Below are 17,882 nucleotides of genomic sequence, written 5' to 3' on the forward strand. Positions count from 1 at the left end.
AGCACAGGGCCCATCTCCAGGCACCATGCCTAAAAAGCAGATGCTTAAAATGGCTGAGGATTTAATTACTCTTATCAGGGGTTCCCAACCCCCTCCAGACAAGAGACCCAGAATGGAGGAAGATTCTCGCTCTTCTGATCAGGGCTCCATTTTTTCAGAACATTCTGGTGTAGAGGAACACTCTTACTCCCCTTTTGAAGATTCTGATGCAGAGCAGTCCATTCCTTCTCTATCTCCTCCAGAGGATTTTGCTTTTGGGGAAACCTTGCACACCTTGAGGGAACACTTCCATTGGGAAGGCCAAGACTTTTCTGATTCCAAGAAAAGACTTGGGGAATTTCTTTTGTTACCTCAACACAGACCTCTGGCGATACCTCCTGTCTTGGACATACTTGATGTTTATTCGGAGGCTTGCTTTAATCCGGATTCCCTGCCTCCTGCCCCAGTGAAGCCTGATAGGTACTACAGAGTTCCTAACTCCCACCAATTTCTTTACAAAAGCCATAATGCTGACCCTGAAACCATTTCTCAAGGCCCCAAGGGAATGAAGGCCTCTACTGCTAAGAATCCACTACCTTCGAAGAGTCAAGATCCTTAGAAAGGTGGGGAAAAAGGTATATACCTCGCCACCCTAGCCATGAGGGCCTTAAATTGTCAGTTTCATATGCTTAAATATCAGCAGTTTCTGTTATCACAATTAAGAAATAAAATGTCTCAACCTGAACAACCAGATTTGAAGGAGTTGCAGGATATGATGCATAGTGCAGAACAAGTGGGTAAACATACAATGTGGCTATGATGCCCTAGAGGCCTCAAGTAGAGCTGCTGTTACAGGATCAGTCATTCGTAGACATGCCTGACTTAGGGAACAAATCTTGCCTGATCATGTGAAAGCTAAACTACTAGATGATCCTTTACAAAAGGGTGTGCTGTTTGGTACTAATGCTGAGGAGATGCTACGGAAAATGGAAGAAAAAGCCAAATCTATGCAAACTGCCAAAGCTTTTCTACAGGTTCAACCACCACGTTTTAGCAGAAATTGGCCTTCTAAAAACTGGTCCTTTCCAGCCACGGACAAGACCCAAAGAGGTAGATCCATGTGCTCAAGGGGCAGAGGACAATCACAAGGATCATATAGAGGCAGGCAATGGCAAACTCCAGCACCAAGAGGTGGCGAAGACAGTGCACAACAATACAGGAAACAAACCCAATGACTTCCTCCTTTCCATGCCAAGCAAGTCTCAGCTGGCAGCACCCTTGGGAGGAAAGCTGGCATTATTTACAAGAAATTGGCATATTGTCACAACAGACAAATGGATCCTGGACGTTATAAACAGAGGCTACAGATTTCATTTTCACACTCTTCCAAAATGAGAGGCATGCCAAACCTGCCACACAATCAAAGGGCAGAGGCACAACTACAAATTTCAAAGCTCATAGACATGAAAGCTATTCAAGAGGTACCTAATCACGAACAAGGTCAAGGTTTTTATTCCAGGCTATTTCTGGTACCAAGGAAAGGAACCGACTGGAGACCCATTTTGGACTTATCCATCCTAAACGCATTCTTACTCGTACCAAAATTCAAGATGCTCACATTACAGCAGCTTCTTCCCATGCTGGGCAAGGAGTTTTGGCTGGTAACATTGGACCTCAAGGTGGCATACCTGCATGTCCCAATCAGACAAAGTTGCAGAAGATACCTCAGATTTCTTGCAGGTTCAATTCACTATCAATTCTCTGCATTGCCCTTTGGCTTATCTGCTGCGTCCAGAGTATTCACGAAATGCCTGGCATCAGTAATTGCCTACTGCAGACTTCAAGGGATACAAATTTACCCTTATTTGGACGACTGCCTGATCCAAGCGGACAGCAAGCACATACTTCTGGAACATCTGGCTTATGTAACACGGTTACTGAATTCCCTGGGATACACAGTCAACAAAGAGAAATCCAGGCTAACACCATCTCAGAAAATAACTTTCCTGGGTGCCAACTTGGACGCAAACACCCAGATGGCCTATCTTACGCCAGAAAAGCAGGGGCAACTAACTCAGTACTTCAAAATACTAGCAAATTGTACCAGGCTTACTGCAAGGAAAATCCTGCAGGCTCTGGGCTTCATGGCATCTTGCATTCTTTTAATCCCATGTGCAAAGTTGCATATGAGGAAACTTCAGTGGTACCTAAAAAACCTATGGTCTCAACACGGCCACAGTTTGGAAACAATAATACCAATAATTCCATGTTTACAAAAGGAGTTTCTATGGTGGGCCCAAGCATGTCAAACACAGGTCTCCCATTCTGCAAGCCTCAAGCAAATCAAGTCATCACAACAGACGCCTCAGATTACGCCTGGGGGGCGCACATGACAGACAGGTGCATTCAGAGCAAATGGTCCCAAAAGGAAAAGCACCTTCACATCAATCAGAAAGAAATGCTAGCAGTGATAAATGCAATTACAGCTTTCAAGGACCTCCTGCATCCAGGACAATTATTGATAAGAACAGACAACACCACAGTAATGTGGTACATAAACAAGGAGGAACACATTCATACCCCCTGTGCAGACTAGCCATGACACTTTGGAACTTGGCTCTGGAATGGCAAATCGAGCTTCAGGCACAGTACTTGCCAGGTCTGGAAAACACGCTGGCAGACAATCTAAGCAGAAATATGACAGATCCACACGAATGGAAGTTGCATCCTCAAGTGTTTACAAAGATAATCCAAGCGTGGGGGAGGCCAGACATAGATCTCTTCACCTCTCACAGGAATCATCAATTGGAAAAGTTCTGTTCAAGGACCTTTCACCCAAAGGCCTGGAGAGTGGACGCCCTTTCATTCAGTTGGACAGCATGGACAGTTTACGCTTTCCCACCTCTGCCTCTTCTGCCCAAGGTACTCTTGAAAGCAAGAGCAGACAGACCGAAGATGATACTGATTGCTCCAGACTGGCCAAGACAACACTGGTACCCACTCCTGAGGAGCCTAACACATACTCCTCCCTGGTCCCTACCTCTTATGCCTCTTCTGCTGACTCAGCACAGCTACAAAACTCTTCACAGTCTGCTGAAAACACTCAATCTCTCTGCATGGAAAATTCCTTAACACCACAACAGACCCTACTCCCCAAAGAGGTGCAGGATGTCATTTTGGAGGCCAGAAGGCCATCTACTAGAAAGGCTTACTCCGCAAAATGGAAACGGTTTTGCTGTTGGAATGAGAAAAAAGGCCAGGACCCTAGAAAACTGAATTTGCCTCCGGTATTACAGTATCTAGCTGAGCTGCTGAACAGTGGACTTTCTTTTTCCTCCATAAAAATCCATGCCTCAGCCATTTCTGCAGAATTCAACACTGATCCACCCTTATTCTCTCACCCACTCTTAAGACAGTTCCTCAGAGGGGCTAAGAATATAAGACCACCAAGGAAACAACCAATGCCAGCCTGGGATCTTAATTACATTCTAGAAAAATTAACATTTCCTCCCTTTGAACCAGCTGCCTCAACAGATTTGCAATATTTGTCCTGGAAAACAGCCTTCCTTCTAGCCATTACCTCAGCTCGTAGGGTTTCGGAACTACAAGCCCTCATGGCTGTGCAGCCCTTTCTCATCTTCCATCACGACAGGGTTTCCCTTCAAACCAACCCGTCATTTATGCCTAAAGTGGTATCCAGGGTAGCTTTAAATCAAGCCATACACTTACCTACCTTTTACCCCAATCCTCAAAACAAAGGGGAAAGGCTGCTACACTGCTTAGACATCCATAGACAGCTACGTTGTTATTTGACAGAACAAAGCCTTTCAGGAAATCAGAACAACTTTTTGTGTCCTATGCTGTCGGAACTCAAGGGAAGCCAGTTACCAAACAGACGATTTCAAAATGGATAGGCCACTGCATACGGTTTTGTTACTCCTATCATGGAAAATCTGTCCCTACAGGCATCAGATCCCACTCCACCAGGGCCACAGCTACCTCTACAGCCTTCCTCAGAGGAGTTCCTACCAAAGAAATTTTGGAGGCAGCCACTTGGAGTTCTGTGCATACCTTCACAAAACACTACCACCTGCCTTTATATTCCAAAACTAGAGCAGGCTTTCATTCTGGTTCATCCCAGTTCCACCTAGTGCCTACCACCCTGTGCGTAGCTTTGGGATTCTACCCATCTGTGATTACTGCAGCTGTATGCACGATGAACATAGTACAGTTTTGTACCTACCATAAATGTAGATGTTGGAGTGCTAATACAGCTGCAGTACAGTTTTCCGTCCCTCCTTCCCCTCTTGGTAAAGGCCTACGGCCTAACCCCTCTTCATACAACCTGATTGGGTTATCCTTCTATGGTATATTTGCTTGCAACTACTGATTTTTGATTATATTGCATTGCATGTATATAAATATAATTTATGTATATCCTTCCTTCTGGGGGCACCTGACATCTGGGGAAAGAAAGACTGAAGAAAATGGCGTCGGCTGTGTCTTATATACCCCTGCCTCAGTGACGTCAGGAAAGAAAGCGACAACAACCGACGCCGGACCTAGACTTTGGAATTCGGCCGACCGAGGACCCGCCTGGTGGCAGAGAACCCATCTGTGATTACTGCAGCTGTATTAGCACTCGAACATCTACATTTATGGTAGGTACAAAACTGTACTTTGAGGTGCATATAACATACTCATTGTGCATAGCACTATTGTAATGAAAGCAAGCGTGGATTAATATTATGTTGCTTTTGTAGCCCCCCACCCCCACACACACACGTACACACTACTTGGCATCATTTTTCTAAAAGGTTCACTGACATTCGAATTTACTTTTGCAAAGATGTAATGTAAATTTCATTTTTCCCCCATATCACAGGAGGAAGCTAAGCAGATGCTTAGCCAGCAGAGATCAGGTTCTCGCTCTGACTCTAGGGAAGATGAGATCTCACCACCGCCTCCAATGAACCCTGTTGTGAAAGGTCGAAGACGAAGAGGAGCCATCAGTGCAGAGGTGTATACAGAGGAGGATGCTGCATCATATGTCAGAAAGGTAGCCACTTAAACTGAAGATGCCTTTTTGATTCTTTTCAAGTTTATTTGCAACTTTGTGTAGCCAGGCATTGAACATTTTGTTCTGATTTTTTTTCCCCTTTGACAGATTGTCCCTCTAAGTCTCTGGTTCATTTTCAGTTGAGCAGTAGATTTGAATGTAATCTTGACATTGCTTGTACAAAAGGACCTTTTTGTCAACTACATTGTGCTGTATGTTGCTATGAATGGACCTTAGGTTTTTAGTGGTTTATATAAGCTTCCACTCACTTTGCAGTGTTGTACCTTTCAAAAGCACTTTTGAATTCTGCATTCATCTTGATCCGTTACTACTTCCAGACGGAGACAATTCCAGCCTTCTGCCAGTAATTTCACTAGAAAGAAATTCATGATTCTGTGTACTAATCTGTTGACTTTTTGCCTTTTCTATAAATTATTTTGAGTGCTTTCTGTTATACTCTGAGGCATCTGTTTGATTTGTAACTGTAGCGTACTAGATTTCACGATGTTTTTCGTGTTTCACTGTTGCAGTCATCACATTTGGGTTATACTGCCAGGGGTAGCACTCAGTCAGCCCTAATACCAGAGGCTTAGTATTTCTGTGTCAGTTGCTGTCACTTCAGGCCTGACGTCAGGTCGTCAGTGGTATAAAATCAGGCAGCCGATGCCATTACATCAGTCTTTCTTGCCAAGGAACCCGAAGCAGAAGCAGTTCGCACGAGTGTCAGTCGGCCGCTACCCAAGTTTTTGTTTCCGAATTGAAGTTGAAGTCTTCTAAAGCTGAGTACCCATTGGGGATCCTTTTTTCTTGCTCTAACCTGTATCGGAAAAAGTTAACTGGCTCGCCTGTGGAAAGCAAATACCACACAGAGACTTCCATTCTTACTGCATCACCTGTTTAGGCCCCTTCGTTGTCGCTTTTGTGCTTTGTTCAACACCAGAACTATACGTCGTCTGGCCCTTATTGTAGCTAGATATTTTCGCGCTCAGTCCTCGAATTCCGATATGGCTCTGTTAAGCTAGTCAGTTCACCGGTCCTTAGTGAGGTGCTTTTGCAGCCCTTGAATCCCACTTCTGTGGATTCGCAGGCCACTACCGAGACCCTTTCAGAGTTCAGTATGCTGAGAGACTCTTCTTCGACTAAGAGTCCTGCGGATGTGTCTCTACCTTGGATGGGTCCCTAGCTGCTGAGCAGGCACTGGCTTCCGAGGAAGTACTTAGCACTACCGATACTCGACACAAACCGACGACTTCTTTTGGGTCCTCGGTTATTTCTAAAACTACTGAGTTTCTAAGGCCCAGGGTACGAACTACACCCAGAATCCGACGACCCAAGCTCAGGCACCTGCTTCCTTGCCTCAATCTCAAATGCTTAAAATGACGGAATACCTTATTATGCTTATTAGGGGAAGCAAGGCTACCCCTTCCAAAAGAAAGAGACTTGTCCCCAGTAGTTTTATCTGAACAGGAGTCCGATAACTCTGATGCTTCTGACTATCCAGCCCCCTGCTATAAAGCACGCTTTGGCAGGCTTTTCTGGCTGTAGAGAACTCTGCACAGCTCCTCGTGGTATCCAGCAGAGTTCCTAGAGCAGCAGAGAAAGGAAAAAGCAACCTTCCAGATTTTAAGTATTTTTTCTTGCATTTTTCAACCTTTTGTGTTATTCAACGACTGTTTCTGTCTATTTTATAGTGGTATTACCTGTTTTTCCTGTTTTTATAAGCTTTAATTGTTGGTTGCACTTCTTAGTTTGTTTGCTTAAAAGTTAAACTACAGGCTAATACACTCAAGTGTACTAGCTTTTGATAGCATTTAATCGAAAAGCAAAGCATTTATTGTGTTTTCTGTTCTGTCTGTGAAAAAAAAACTTGAAAAAAACCCAAAAAATGTTCTTGTTCTCCTAACTTTCCTGGCTAGTTTGTTCCAGTGATCAGATTTTGCTGATCCCTGGGCTTTGTCTTGGTTCCTGTACTTCTCCATTTTCTTTGTTTGGTCAGGGGGAAGTTTCTTTACTCACCAGTGGGAGTGGGGAGTACTGAGCTGCCTGTTTGTCCTCAGAGGAGTGGTTTAAGACAGTAACTTGTAGTTCAGTGCCCATTTTGGGTCATTTCCTGCCTTTTCCAGCCCCCTGCTGTAAAGCACGCTTTTGCGCGGAGTTGCCACTAGAGCAGCATTGGGCAGCACCGGTTTAACAAGGTTAAACTTTTTCTGGCTCCATAAAGTCTGTTCTTCATTTTTTCCCTTAGAACTGCTCTACTAGTAACCTAAACAGTATATCCCTTGACTAAAAAGCGCAGCACTTGTTCCTAAAAGTTTTTTTTCCCCCCTCAAAAAAAAAAAAAAAAGCTCAGCACTTGTCACTTCTATATTATACAAAGTCCCTCACATGCGAAACCCCCCAGGAGTACCCACTTCCTTACTAAGTCCTCTCTTATTCAGTCTCATACCTAACTTCTTAATTTTTCTAGCATGTCGAAGGGCCAGATGCTGGCATCCTCTCCTCCCCAGTTGATGAATCTGGGAATATTGAGGCAATGTTACAATTGCCTCATGTACACAGACAACCCTCTCCTCCTCCCACATAACACAAATACTTGCGAGAGATGCAGCTATTTAGCCAAACTGGAGGCTGAGCTCTCTCAACTCAGGACTGGCAAGACCAGACAGGAGGAGAAGGCAACTACGCACACCACAAACCAGCCTCAAATAATGCTACCCCACCACTGAATCAAACACATAAACACAGAAAGACATACTCCGAGGCTCTGAGTAAAAATTTACCTAAACAGCCGAGGCCTCCAAAGCAGACACCCAAACAACTGCTACCTCAAGACACCCCACAAGCAACACATAAACCACAAAATCAGTGTGCAAAGCAGTCACAGCCCTTGAGGCCAAATACAACACCAAACATACTTGTCATAGGTGACTCCATAGTCAGACACACTGACGTCCCACTCACCAGGCTGAACAAGGAGAGGGTCACAGAAAGCTGCCTATCGGGCGCCAGAATCCGCCACATAACACAAGCACTCGGGTCACTCCACGGCAAGTACAAATATGACACAGTCATTGTCCATGCTGGTGTGAACGACCTGAGACGTACCTCCCTGGACTACATGAAAAGAGACTTAGAGGAGCTCTCTGATTATGTAGCCCAGGCAGGTATGACCCTGACCCTGAGCAGTATCCTTCCTTCACCAAGAATGATGCCACAATATAGAGACAAGATGATCAGCTTTAACAATTGGCTTAATGTCTGGTGTCATTCAAAGAGGATCCAGTGTCTGTCTGCCTGGGATGACATGCTTGACAAGCCACGCTGCCGCAAAGGACGGCTTGCACCTGTCACCCTGGGATTCGGATATTGGCTAAGGCTCTTGCCACCCCATAGTGCCTTTTTAGGCAAGGCTCAAATTCTAAACCTACCACCCTAGAAAACTAAAATGGGAAGAAACTGGGGGTAATGCTGCTCAATGCCAGAAGTCTAAATCTCAAAATGCACGACTCAGGCCTTTCTCAGTATGGAGAACATCGATGTCTGTGCTGTAACTGAAACCTGGTTCAAGGCTCCTGAGAGCACCCGGCACTATTAGGTTTTACCTCATATCATGCATTCCGGCCCCAAAACCGGACCACACCACAAAAGGAGGGGTGTATCCATATTCATAAAGGATACCCACACCTCCCGGTTGGTGGCAACGCATAAGCTTGAAACCATCCAGGTGCAACTAACCATAGGCAAAACTGCTCTACAAATTGTAGCATGCTACAGGCCACCCTCTCAAACTCAGGAACCCAGCACAGCCTTCCTGAAGAGACTGGAGGGTATAAATGTATCTCCAAACACCATCATATTGGGTGACTTCAACAACCCGAATATAGACTGGGAACATTACTCAAGCCCTAACTTTCTAGCCCAACGGTTCCTGGAGTTCATAAATTGAAATCCCATGGAACAGCTACTCACTGTTCCCACGAGTCCAGAAAATATACTAGATCTCATTATCACTAACATGGGCACAAAATCCTCCACAGAAGTATATCCCTCATTGGTGAGATATGATCATAAACTAATCTCACTGGAAATCCACATCCCGCCCCACCCCAAACAAAAGACCACAGTGAAGAACTTCTCTAAAGCAAACTTCACACTACTCAAGACTGGTGTGGTATCCTTCAAGGCCCCTGAGCCAGTGGAAACCACAACCCAAGCTGGAAGCCCTTACAAATGCCTTCTATGAACACCTCCAGGACTGCATGGATCAGGCAATCCCAAATAAAACCAAGACTCTTTCCACAAAGGGCAAGCGTCCAGTCTGGTGGACCCCAGCCATTAACAAACTTTACAATAAGAGGAGAAAGCTATTACATGATAGAACAAAATCCATAAAGGAAGTCACCCTGATCATTATTAGTAAAAAATACGAGCACTCATAAAATCAGCTAAGGCCAATTTTGAGAGAAAATTGCCATGGATTCAAAGGACAATCATAAGGCCTTTTTCAGCTATGTTAGGAACCTGGGTGGAAACTCCCAGATATGCTCAGAATTAGTCCAAAATGATACAAAAATCACTGAACCCACAGACATTGCCAACATACTAGCAGACAGGTTCAGTGCAAACTTCACCCCCAAAGGAGAGATAACTATCCCAGCGGAGTGTAGCCTCCCAGACATCTCAAATGCGCAGGTGAAAGCTGCTCTCTCTAAAGCTAAAAGCACAGCATCAATAGGACGGATGGTGTCCCGCTGTGTGCTACGAGGCTAAATGAGGAATTAAACCCGCACATAAGGCAGCTGTTTAATCTCAGCCTTACCACAGGATACGTGCCCAAGGAGTGGCGTGACGGCAACTGTGGTCCCACTCCACAAAGGCGGTGCCTCTACGGACCCTGGTAATTACCCATAAGCTTAACAAGTCTAGTCTGCAAAGCTATGGAGAGGATCATAATGGAGCTCATAAGCAAAGATATAGGGGACTTGCAGACATTGGACCCGACCCAGTTTGGCTTCGTCAAGGGCAGATCATGCCTTTTGAACTTGGTCGTCTTCTTCGAAACAGTCACCAAGGCCATTGATGAGGGAAGGCAGTCCATACAGCCTACCTTGACCTTGCAAAGGCTTCGACACAATACCCCACTCGGGTATTGTAGAAAAACTTACCAGCTTAAATGTAAACCCATATGTCACAAGATGGGTTGCAAACTGGCTTAAGGACAGAACCCACAGTGTTAGAGTTGCTGGCGCTATGTCAGACTCCAAGCCGGTCACAAGTGGTGTCCCACAGGGCTCGGTCCTTGGCCCCCTATTGTTTGGCATCTACTTCTCAGAAGTACAGGCCAACATGGGAGGACTTTGGCTGACAAAGTTTGCAGACGACTGCAAACTGGGCGCCATAGTGGAAAGTGCATCGGACACGGATATCCTTCAGAAGGGACTCACGGACACAGATAGCTGGTGCCAGAGCCATGGCCTGAATTTAAACGCCAAAAAATGTATAGTCATACCCTTCGGGAAAAACAAGGTAACCCCAAGCTACCATATAGGCGGCAATCCACTAAGCACAAAAGAGGTTATCAGGGACCTGGGGACCCAGGTTGACAGTGGCCTTTCTTTTGACACTCACGTTGCTAAAGTGGTTAGAAAGACCTTCTACATTGCCCACCTGATCATGGTTAGAAAGACCTTCTACATTGCCCACCTGATCATGAAGGGATTCACATCCAGATCTAGTGAGGTCATTGTTCCCCTGTACTCTTCACTTATCAGACCAATGATCGAGTACAATGCCCCATTCGGGATGTATCTCACCCGACATCTGCAGCAATTGGAGAGACCCCAAAAGTTCCTCACCAAAAGGATAAAGGGACTCCAAAATCTGTCATATGCTGCCAGATTGAAGAAACTCCAGCTCTATTCAGTCGCATACCGTCTGCTCAGAGGTGACATGTGCCTGACATACAAGGCCATGTCCAACCCTGAATGAATGGACATGCTACACCTCAAAAATCCAAATCCACCAAAACCACTAGAGCAAGCGACTTAAACCTTAGCACGGATATAAATAGGACGTGCTGGAGGGATAGATTTATCACTCAGAGACTCCCTATGCTGTGGAATAGAATCCTGGTCCATGTGAGGCAGAGCACCTCGCTGGCTCTGTTCAAGAGAAATCTTGACCTGTGGATGGGAGATCGTAGGTTTACCCCGGGAATCATCTCTGTGTCACTGCTGGACAGAGGCACAACAAACTAATGGGCACAGTATTTTTTCATATAGGGGGTGGCATAAGCCACAAAACTTTGGGCTAGGCTTATAAATGCCTTAGGGCAGATAGCCTAGTATAAACCTATGAACCTATGAAGACATGCAACCCCTCAATGCTTAGGATTCTGATGCAGAGGAATCCTTTCCTTCTGCCTCTCTACCTGAGGATTTTTCATTTGCTGAAACCCTTCATACTTTAAGGGAGCATTTCCAATGGGAATGTCAGGACTACCCTCAGTCAAAAAAGAGACCCGGGAATTCTTAGATTTACCACAGCACAGACCTTTGGCCATTCCTCCTGTCCTGGATGTTGTTGATGATGTCTTTATGGAGTCTAGTTTGACTCCCGACACCCATTCTCCTGCTCCCAGGAAACTTGGCAGGTACTGCAGAGTCCCTGACTCTCACAAATTCCTTTTCAAAAGTCCTACTGCTGACCCATAGGTAATCTCTCAAAGACCTAAAGGAATGAAAGCGACCTCAGCTAAGAATCCAACCCCCTCAGACATGGATGCCCAAGCTTTAGACAGATGGGGTAAAAAAGTATATACCTCTGCTACTCTTGCTATTAGAGCGCTTAATTGTCAGTTCCACATGCTGAAATATCAGCAGCATACCATGGAACTCCTCAAACAAAAAATATCTTCCTTTTCTGCTTGTGCAGAAAATAAAGAATTACAAGAGCTTATGCATTCTGCAAGCCGAGTTAGTAAGCACACCTTGCAATATGGCTTTGCCGCCCTAGAAGCATCTTGCAGGGCAGCAGTCACTGGTTCTGTCCGTAGAAGGCATGCGTGGATTACGGAATAGACCTTGACAGACCATGTCAAATCAAAATTATTGGACGCACCATTGAACAAGGACAATTTCTTTGGTACCAAGGCAGAAGAGGTCTTACAGATGGAAGAAAAAGCTAAATCTATGCAGACAGTTGAATACTTTTTACAAGTCCAGCCTCTCAGGTTCAGTAGGCATTGCCCCTCCAAGCACTGATCCTTTCTGGCCCCCTCCAGACCAGCTCAGCCCAGACCCAGGGGAAGCAGACACCCCAGACAGCAGCCCCAGGGAATGCAGAGATCTAAGCAATGGAGATGTTCTTCGTGTTTCACTGTTGCAGTCATTACATTTGGATAATCTGCTGGCAGGTTGCCCTCAGTCGGCCTGATTAACAAAGTCTTGGGTCCTGCGTCGGTTGCTGTCCCTTCCTCCATGATGTCAGGTCGTCAGGGGTATAAAACATGCAGCCGACGCTATTACATCAATCTTTCCTGCTGTGCGGTACCCGAAGCAGAAGCAGTTAACAAGTGCCGGTCGTCTGACTCCTGAAATTTTCATTTTCGAGTTTCAGAACCGAAGTCTTCAACTTAAAGGTAAGTACCCCGTTGGAGAAACTTTTTCATGCTCCTTACCGATGTCAGTAAACATTAATAATTGCATTACTTGTGGAAAGCAAATACCTCAAAGATTTTCATTTGTACTACATTCCTTGCCTAGGCCCTGACCACGACGTACCTTGCTGTCGGTTTTGTGCTTTATTTAATCAGCGCACTATCATCGGTACATTTTTGCCTCTAAATATTTTGGTTATCTGTTTAATTATCCAGAAATTATGTTGGTTAGCCATAAGACTACCGGAATTTCGAAAAAACGCAAAGAAAAAGAGACAGGCTGTCGAAGTCCAAAATTGCTGACTACTCTTCTCCTAAGCCAGTCACCAGTTCACCGGTACTCAGTGAAGCACTTTCGCAGCCCCTGATACTCTCTATTTCTGACTGGTAGGTCGCTACTGAGACCCATTCGGAGTCCGGCATGCCGCAAGATGCTTCACCTATGGAACCCACGGATGTCTCTACCGTGGATGGGTCCGGAGCCGCCGTGCAGTCACCGGCTTCTGAGGGTGTATTCAGGCCTACAGACTTGCATATTAAACCTACTCCACTTTCTATACGAAGGCCTAAATCTCGATTTATGTCTAATAAAGATGCCCAGGCCACATGTTCAGGCCCCTATGCCTAAAAAAAACAAATGATCAAAATGGCTGAAGATCTTATTACTCTAATCAGGGGTAGTCAACCCTCCCCCCCCCTTCTAAGAGGCCTAGGGCTGAGCTTGACTATGAGTCTTCTGATCAGGACTCTGTTTCTTCTGATTCTTCCAATGACCTGGATTTGTCCATACCTGCTTATGAGTATTCTGATGCAGAGGATTCCATTCCCTCTGCTTCCCCCCTGCGGACTCTTCTTTTGGAGAAACTTTACATACCTTAAGGGAGCACTTCCACTGGGAAAGTCAGGAGTTTTCCAAATCAAAAAAGAGGCTTGGGGATTTCCTTCTTCTACCTCAGCATAGGCCTTTGGCTATACCTCCTGTACTAGACATTGTTGATGTGTTTTCAGAATCCAGTATGGCCCTTGATTCCCTGCCTCCGGCTCCTAGTAAACCTGACAGAGATAATACAGGGTTCCTGGGTCCCACAAGTTCCTTTTCAAAAATCCTGTTGTGGATCCAGAAACCATTTCTCAGGGGCCCAAGGACATTAAGGCTTCTACTGCAAAAAATCCTGCCCCTTCTGATAGAGACTCCAGGGAGCTGAATAGATGGGGTAAAAAGGTTTATACTTCTGCAACTTTGGCAATCAGGACTTTAAACTGCCAATTTCATGTGTTAAAATATCAACAGCATATTTATTGGACTGCTTAAACAGAAAATGATGTTGATTTCTGACTGTGTGGAAAATAGATTTACAGGATTTATTGCATTCTGCTGAACAAGTTAGAAAACATACTTTGCAATGTGGTTTTGATTCTTTAGAGGCCTCTTGCAGGGCTGCTGTTACTGGGTCTGTGCTTAGAAGGCATGCTTGGCTTAAGGAGTAAATCTGTGCCTGATCATGTTAAAGCAAAATTGTTGGATGCTCCTTTAAATCAGGACCGCCTGATTGGCAATAAGGCTGAAGAAGTTCTAAAAAAGATGGATGATCAAGCTAAATCTATGCAAACTGTGAACGATTTCTTACAAGTGCAATCTCCAAGATTTAGTAGGCACTGGCCTAATAAGAATTGGTCCTTTCCAGCTCCTTCCAGATCCTCTCAAGCCAAACCCAGACACACCAAAAGCACCAGGTTTCAGTCCCAGGGGACTCTCAGAACTAAGCAATGGGGGGTCTCCACTTCCAAATCTGGAAATAACAAGACCCCCCCCCACCCGTGGTAAACAGTCGCAATGACTTTCCTTTAAAATTGCCAAGCACTTACCTTTTTATCCGCCCCTTTGGGGGGAAAGATTGCTCTTCATGCAAAAAAACTGGGAACTCATAACCCAGGATAAATGGGTTTTAAATATAGTGTCCCAGGGATACAGATTTCATTTCCAGACGTTGCCAGCACCAAATAGGTGGCCACACCTTGGGGGGCAGAGGCTCAGAAACAAGTACTTTCCCCTCTTAAACATGGGTTCTATTCAACCGGTACCAGAAGAGGAAAAAGGACAAGGTTTCTATTCCAGGCTTTTCCTGGTACCCAGAAAAGACAAATCATGGCGCGCAGTTATGGACCTGTCTACTCTAAACACTTTTCTGGACATTCCAAAATTCAAGATGCTGACTCTTCACCAGTTAGTTCCTATGCTAGGAAAAGATGCCTAGTTGGCAACTGTAGATTTAAAAGAAGCTTACCTGCATATCCCAATCAGAGAATCTTGCAGAAGATACCTACGCTTCAAAGCAGGCTACTTGCATTATCAGTTCTCTGCACTGCCCTTTGGCTTGTGTACTGTGCCCAGGGTATTCACAAAGTGCCTGGCTCCAGTAATTGCATTTTGCAGGCAAAGAAATATTCAGATATATCCATACCTGGATGATTGTATAATTCAGGCAGAAAACCAGGCCGTACTTCTAACTCTTCTGGCATTTGTAAAAAGGGTTCCAACTTGTCTGGGGTACACCACAAACAAAAATAAATCACAACTGGTACCCTGTCAACAGATTACATTCCTGGGTGAAAGCTTGAATACAACTGCCCAGATGGCTTTCCTCATGCCAGAAAAGCAAATTCACTTGGTAACTTACTTCAAACAAGTGGCCACAAAAGCCCTTCTATCTGCAAGACAAATACTGCAAGCCTTGGGGTTCATGGCCTGATGCATTCTTCTAATTCCATATGCAAGACTGCATATGAGGAAACTTCAGTGGTACTTAAAAGGTCTATGGGGCCATCATTGTCACAGCCTGGAAACAATGATTCCTATCATACCTTGCCTACGCCTGGAGTTCCTATTGTGGGCAGAGGCCTGCCACCAAAACAAGGGACTGCCATTCACACTACCCCCTGCCGCCCAAACCCTAACTACATACTCATCAGACTATGCATGGGGGGCTCACCTGGCAGGGAAGTGCATTCAGGGCAAATGGAACCCAAATCAAATGCACTTACATATTAATCAAAAAGAAATGTTAGCTGTACAGAATGCTCTGACAGCCTTCAAGGACTACATTCATCCAGGACAACTAATGGTAAAGACGGACAACGCCATGGTTATGTGGTACAAAGCAGGGGGTACACATTCCTACCCCCTCTGCAGACTAGCCATGGCATTGTGGAACACTGCCTTGAGCTACCAAGTGCAACTACAAACTCAGTTCCTGCCAGAAAAACTGAATTCACTGGCAGACGGGCTAAGCAGAAATCTCATGGACCCACACGAGTGGAAACTGGAACCACGAATTTTCAACATGTTGACAAGCAAATGAGGGAGCCCAGACATGTATCTATTTGTCCCCCCCCAGAACTTCTAGTTGGACATATTTTGCAGAAGGACTCCTCACAAAAATGCCTGGAAAGTGGATGCTCTGTTCTTCAGCTGGAAAAACCTATCAGTCTACGCCTTTCCCCTTCTGTCTCTGCTCTGCAAAGTTTTGCTAAAAGTCAAACAGAACAAACCAAAAATGATTGCTCCAGACTGGCCACACTAACACTGGTACCCACTCGTGCGCAGTGTGTCACAAATGTCTTCATGGCACCTGCCTCGGACACCTTCCTTGCTGTCTCAGCAGGAGAACTAAATTCTGCACCCTCAGCTCCCAACATTGAACCTTGCAGCTTGACTAATCACTTAAATTCATCCTTAGCATTCCTCAGCAAACCTGTGATGGATGTCATCTTGGAGGCGAGAAGACCTAGTACTAGAAAATCTTATGCTGACAAATGGAAAAGATTCTGTGCCTGGAGCCAATTTTTAGGGATGAGCACAGCAGCACCCAATTTACCTCAGATTTTGCTATACTTAACTGAGATGCTTCACAAGGGCTTGTCTTTTTCCTCTATTAAAATCCACGCTTCAGCTATTTCAGATCACTATAACACAGAACCACCCCTTTTTTCTCATCCCCTGCTCAAGCAGTATCTCAGAAGGGCAAAAAACTTGAGACCACCCAGGAGAGCTCCTACCCCTGCCTGGGACCTTCTCTTGGTTTTGGAGAAGCTCACTTTACCTCATTTCGAGCCAGCTGCTACTTGCAGACTTAAAATTTCTTTCTTGGAAAATAGCCTTCCTATTAGCAATCACTTCAGCTAGAAGGATATCTGAATTACAGGCCCTTATGGCAGTGGAGCCTTTCATCATCTTTCATGCAGACAGGGCATCTCTAAGGACCAATCCATCCTTCATGCCCAAGGTGGTTTCCAGTGTAGCTCTTACCAGTTCATTTATTTGCCAACCTTCTATCCCACTCCACAGAACAAAGGGGAACGGATTCTGTATTCCTTGAACGTGCACATACAACTTAGATTTTACTTGGACAGAACTAAATTTCGAAGAAAATCTGAACAATTACTAGTGGCATTTGCTGTTGGGGCAGAGGGGAGGGCTATTTCAAAACAAACCATTTCTAAATGGATAAGCCATTGCATTAATTTCTGCTATAAGCACCATGGAAAACCTATCCCCCAGGGGATCAAATCTCATTCCACCATGGCTCCATCTACTTCTGCAGCCTTTCTCTGAGGTGTTCCTACCAGGGATATTCTAAAAGCTGCTATCTGGAGTTCACTACATACTTTCACCAAGTATTATCATTTACCAATTTTCTCTAAATCCAGAGCTGGCTTTGCCACTGCTGTCTTGCAGGGCCTTATAGCTGGTCCTAATGCTGTATAAATCCATCCTCTCCCAACCATAGCTTTGGGAATCTACCCAAATGTAATGACTGCAACAGTGAAACATGAAGAACATAGTACAGTTGTGTACACTTACCATAAATGTAGATGTTAGAGTGTATTCACTGTTGCAGTCCTGGTTACCCTCTCTCCAGCCCCCTGTTTTTCTCTTTCTATACCTCCACTTTCTTTTACTATGCTTAAAAGCCTTTTTGGTGTATTTGCTTTTGGTTGGTGGTATATTTTTGTGTTTTTAATTTTATTTGGTCCCCATTTGGGGGGCACCTGACATCTGGGGCAAGAAAAACTGATGTAATGGTGTCGGCTGCATGTTTTATACCCCTGACGACCTGACGTCATGGAAGAAGGGACAGCAACTGGCGCAGGACCCAAGATATTGTTTATCAGGCTGACTGAGGGCAA

General features: G+C 45.0%; 1 protein-coding gene across 1 annotated transcript in view; it reads left to right on the plus strand.

Annotated features, from left to right (window-relative positions):
• The window catches only part of PRKAR1A (protein kinase cAMP-dependent type I regulatory subunit alpha), a 1,144,729-nt gene that overhangs the window by 349,543 nt on the left and 777,304 nt on the right, over positions 1-17,882 (plus strand). Inside the window, exon 3 of the mRNA XM_044085123.1 lies at positions 4,865-5,038. Within this exon, the coding sequence (XP_043941058.1) occupies positions 4,865-5,038 (174 nt within the window). The remainder of the gene's footprint in view (positions 1-4,864; positions 5,039-17,882) is intronic.

This window comes from Protopterus annectens, chromosome 10.part0 (genome assembly GCF_019279795.1).
Source record: "Protopterus annectens isolate FY-2018-M chromosome 10.part0, PAN1.0, whole genome shotgun sequence".
Taxonomy (NCBI): Eukaryota; Metazoa; Chordata; order Ceratodontiformes; family Protopteridae; genus Protopterus; species Protopterus annectens.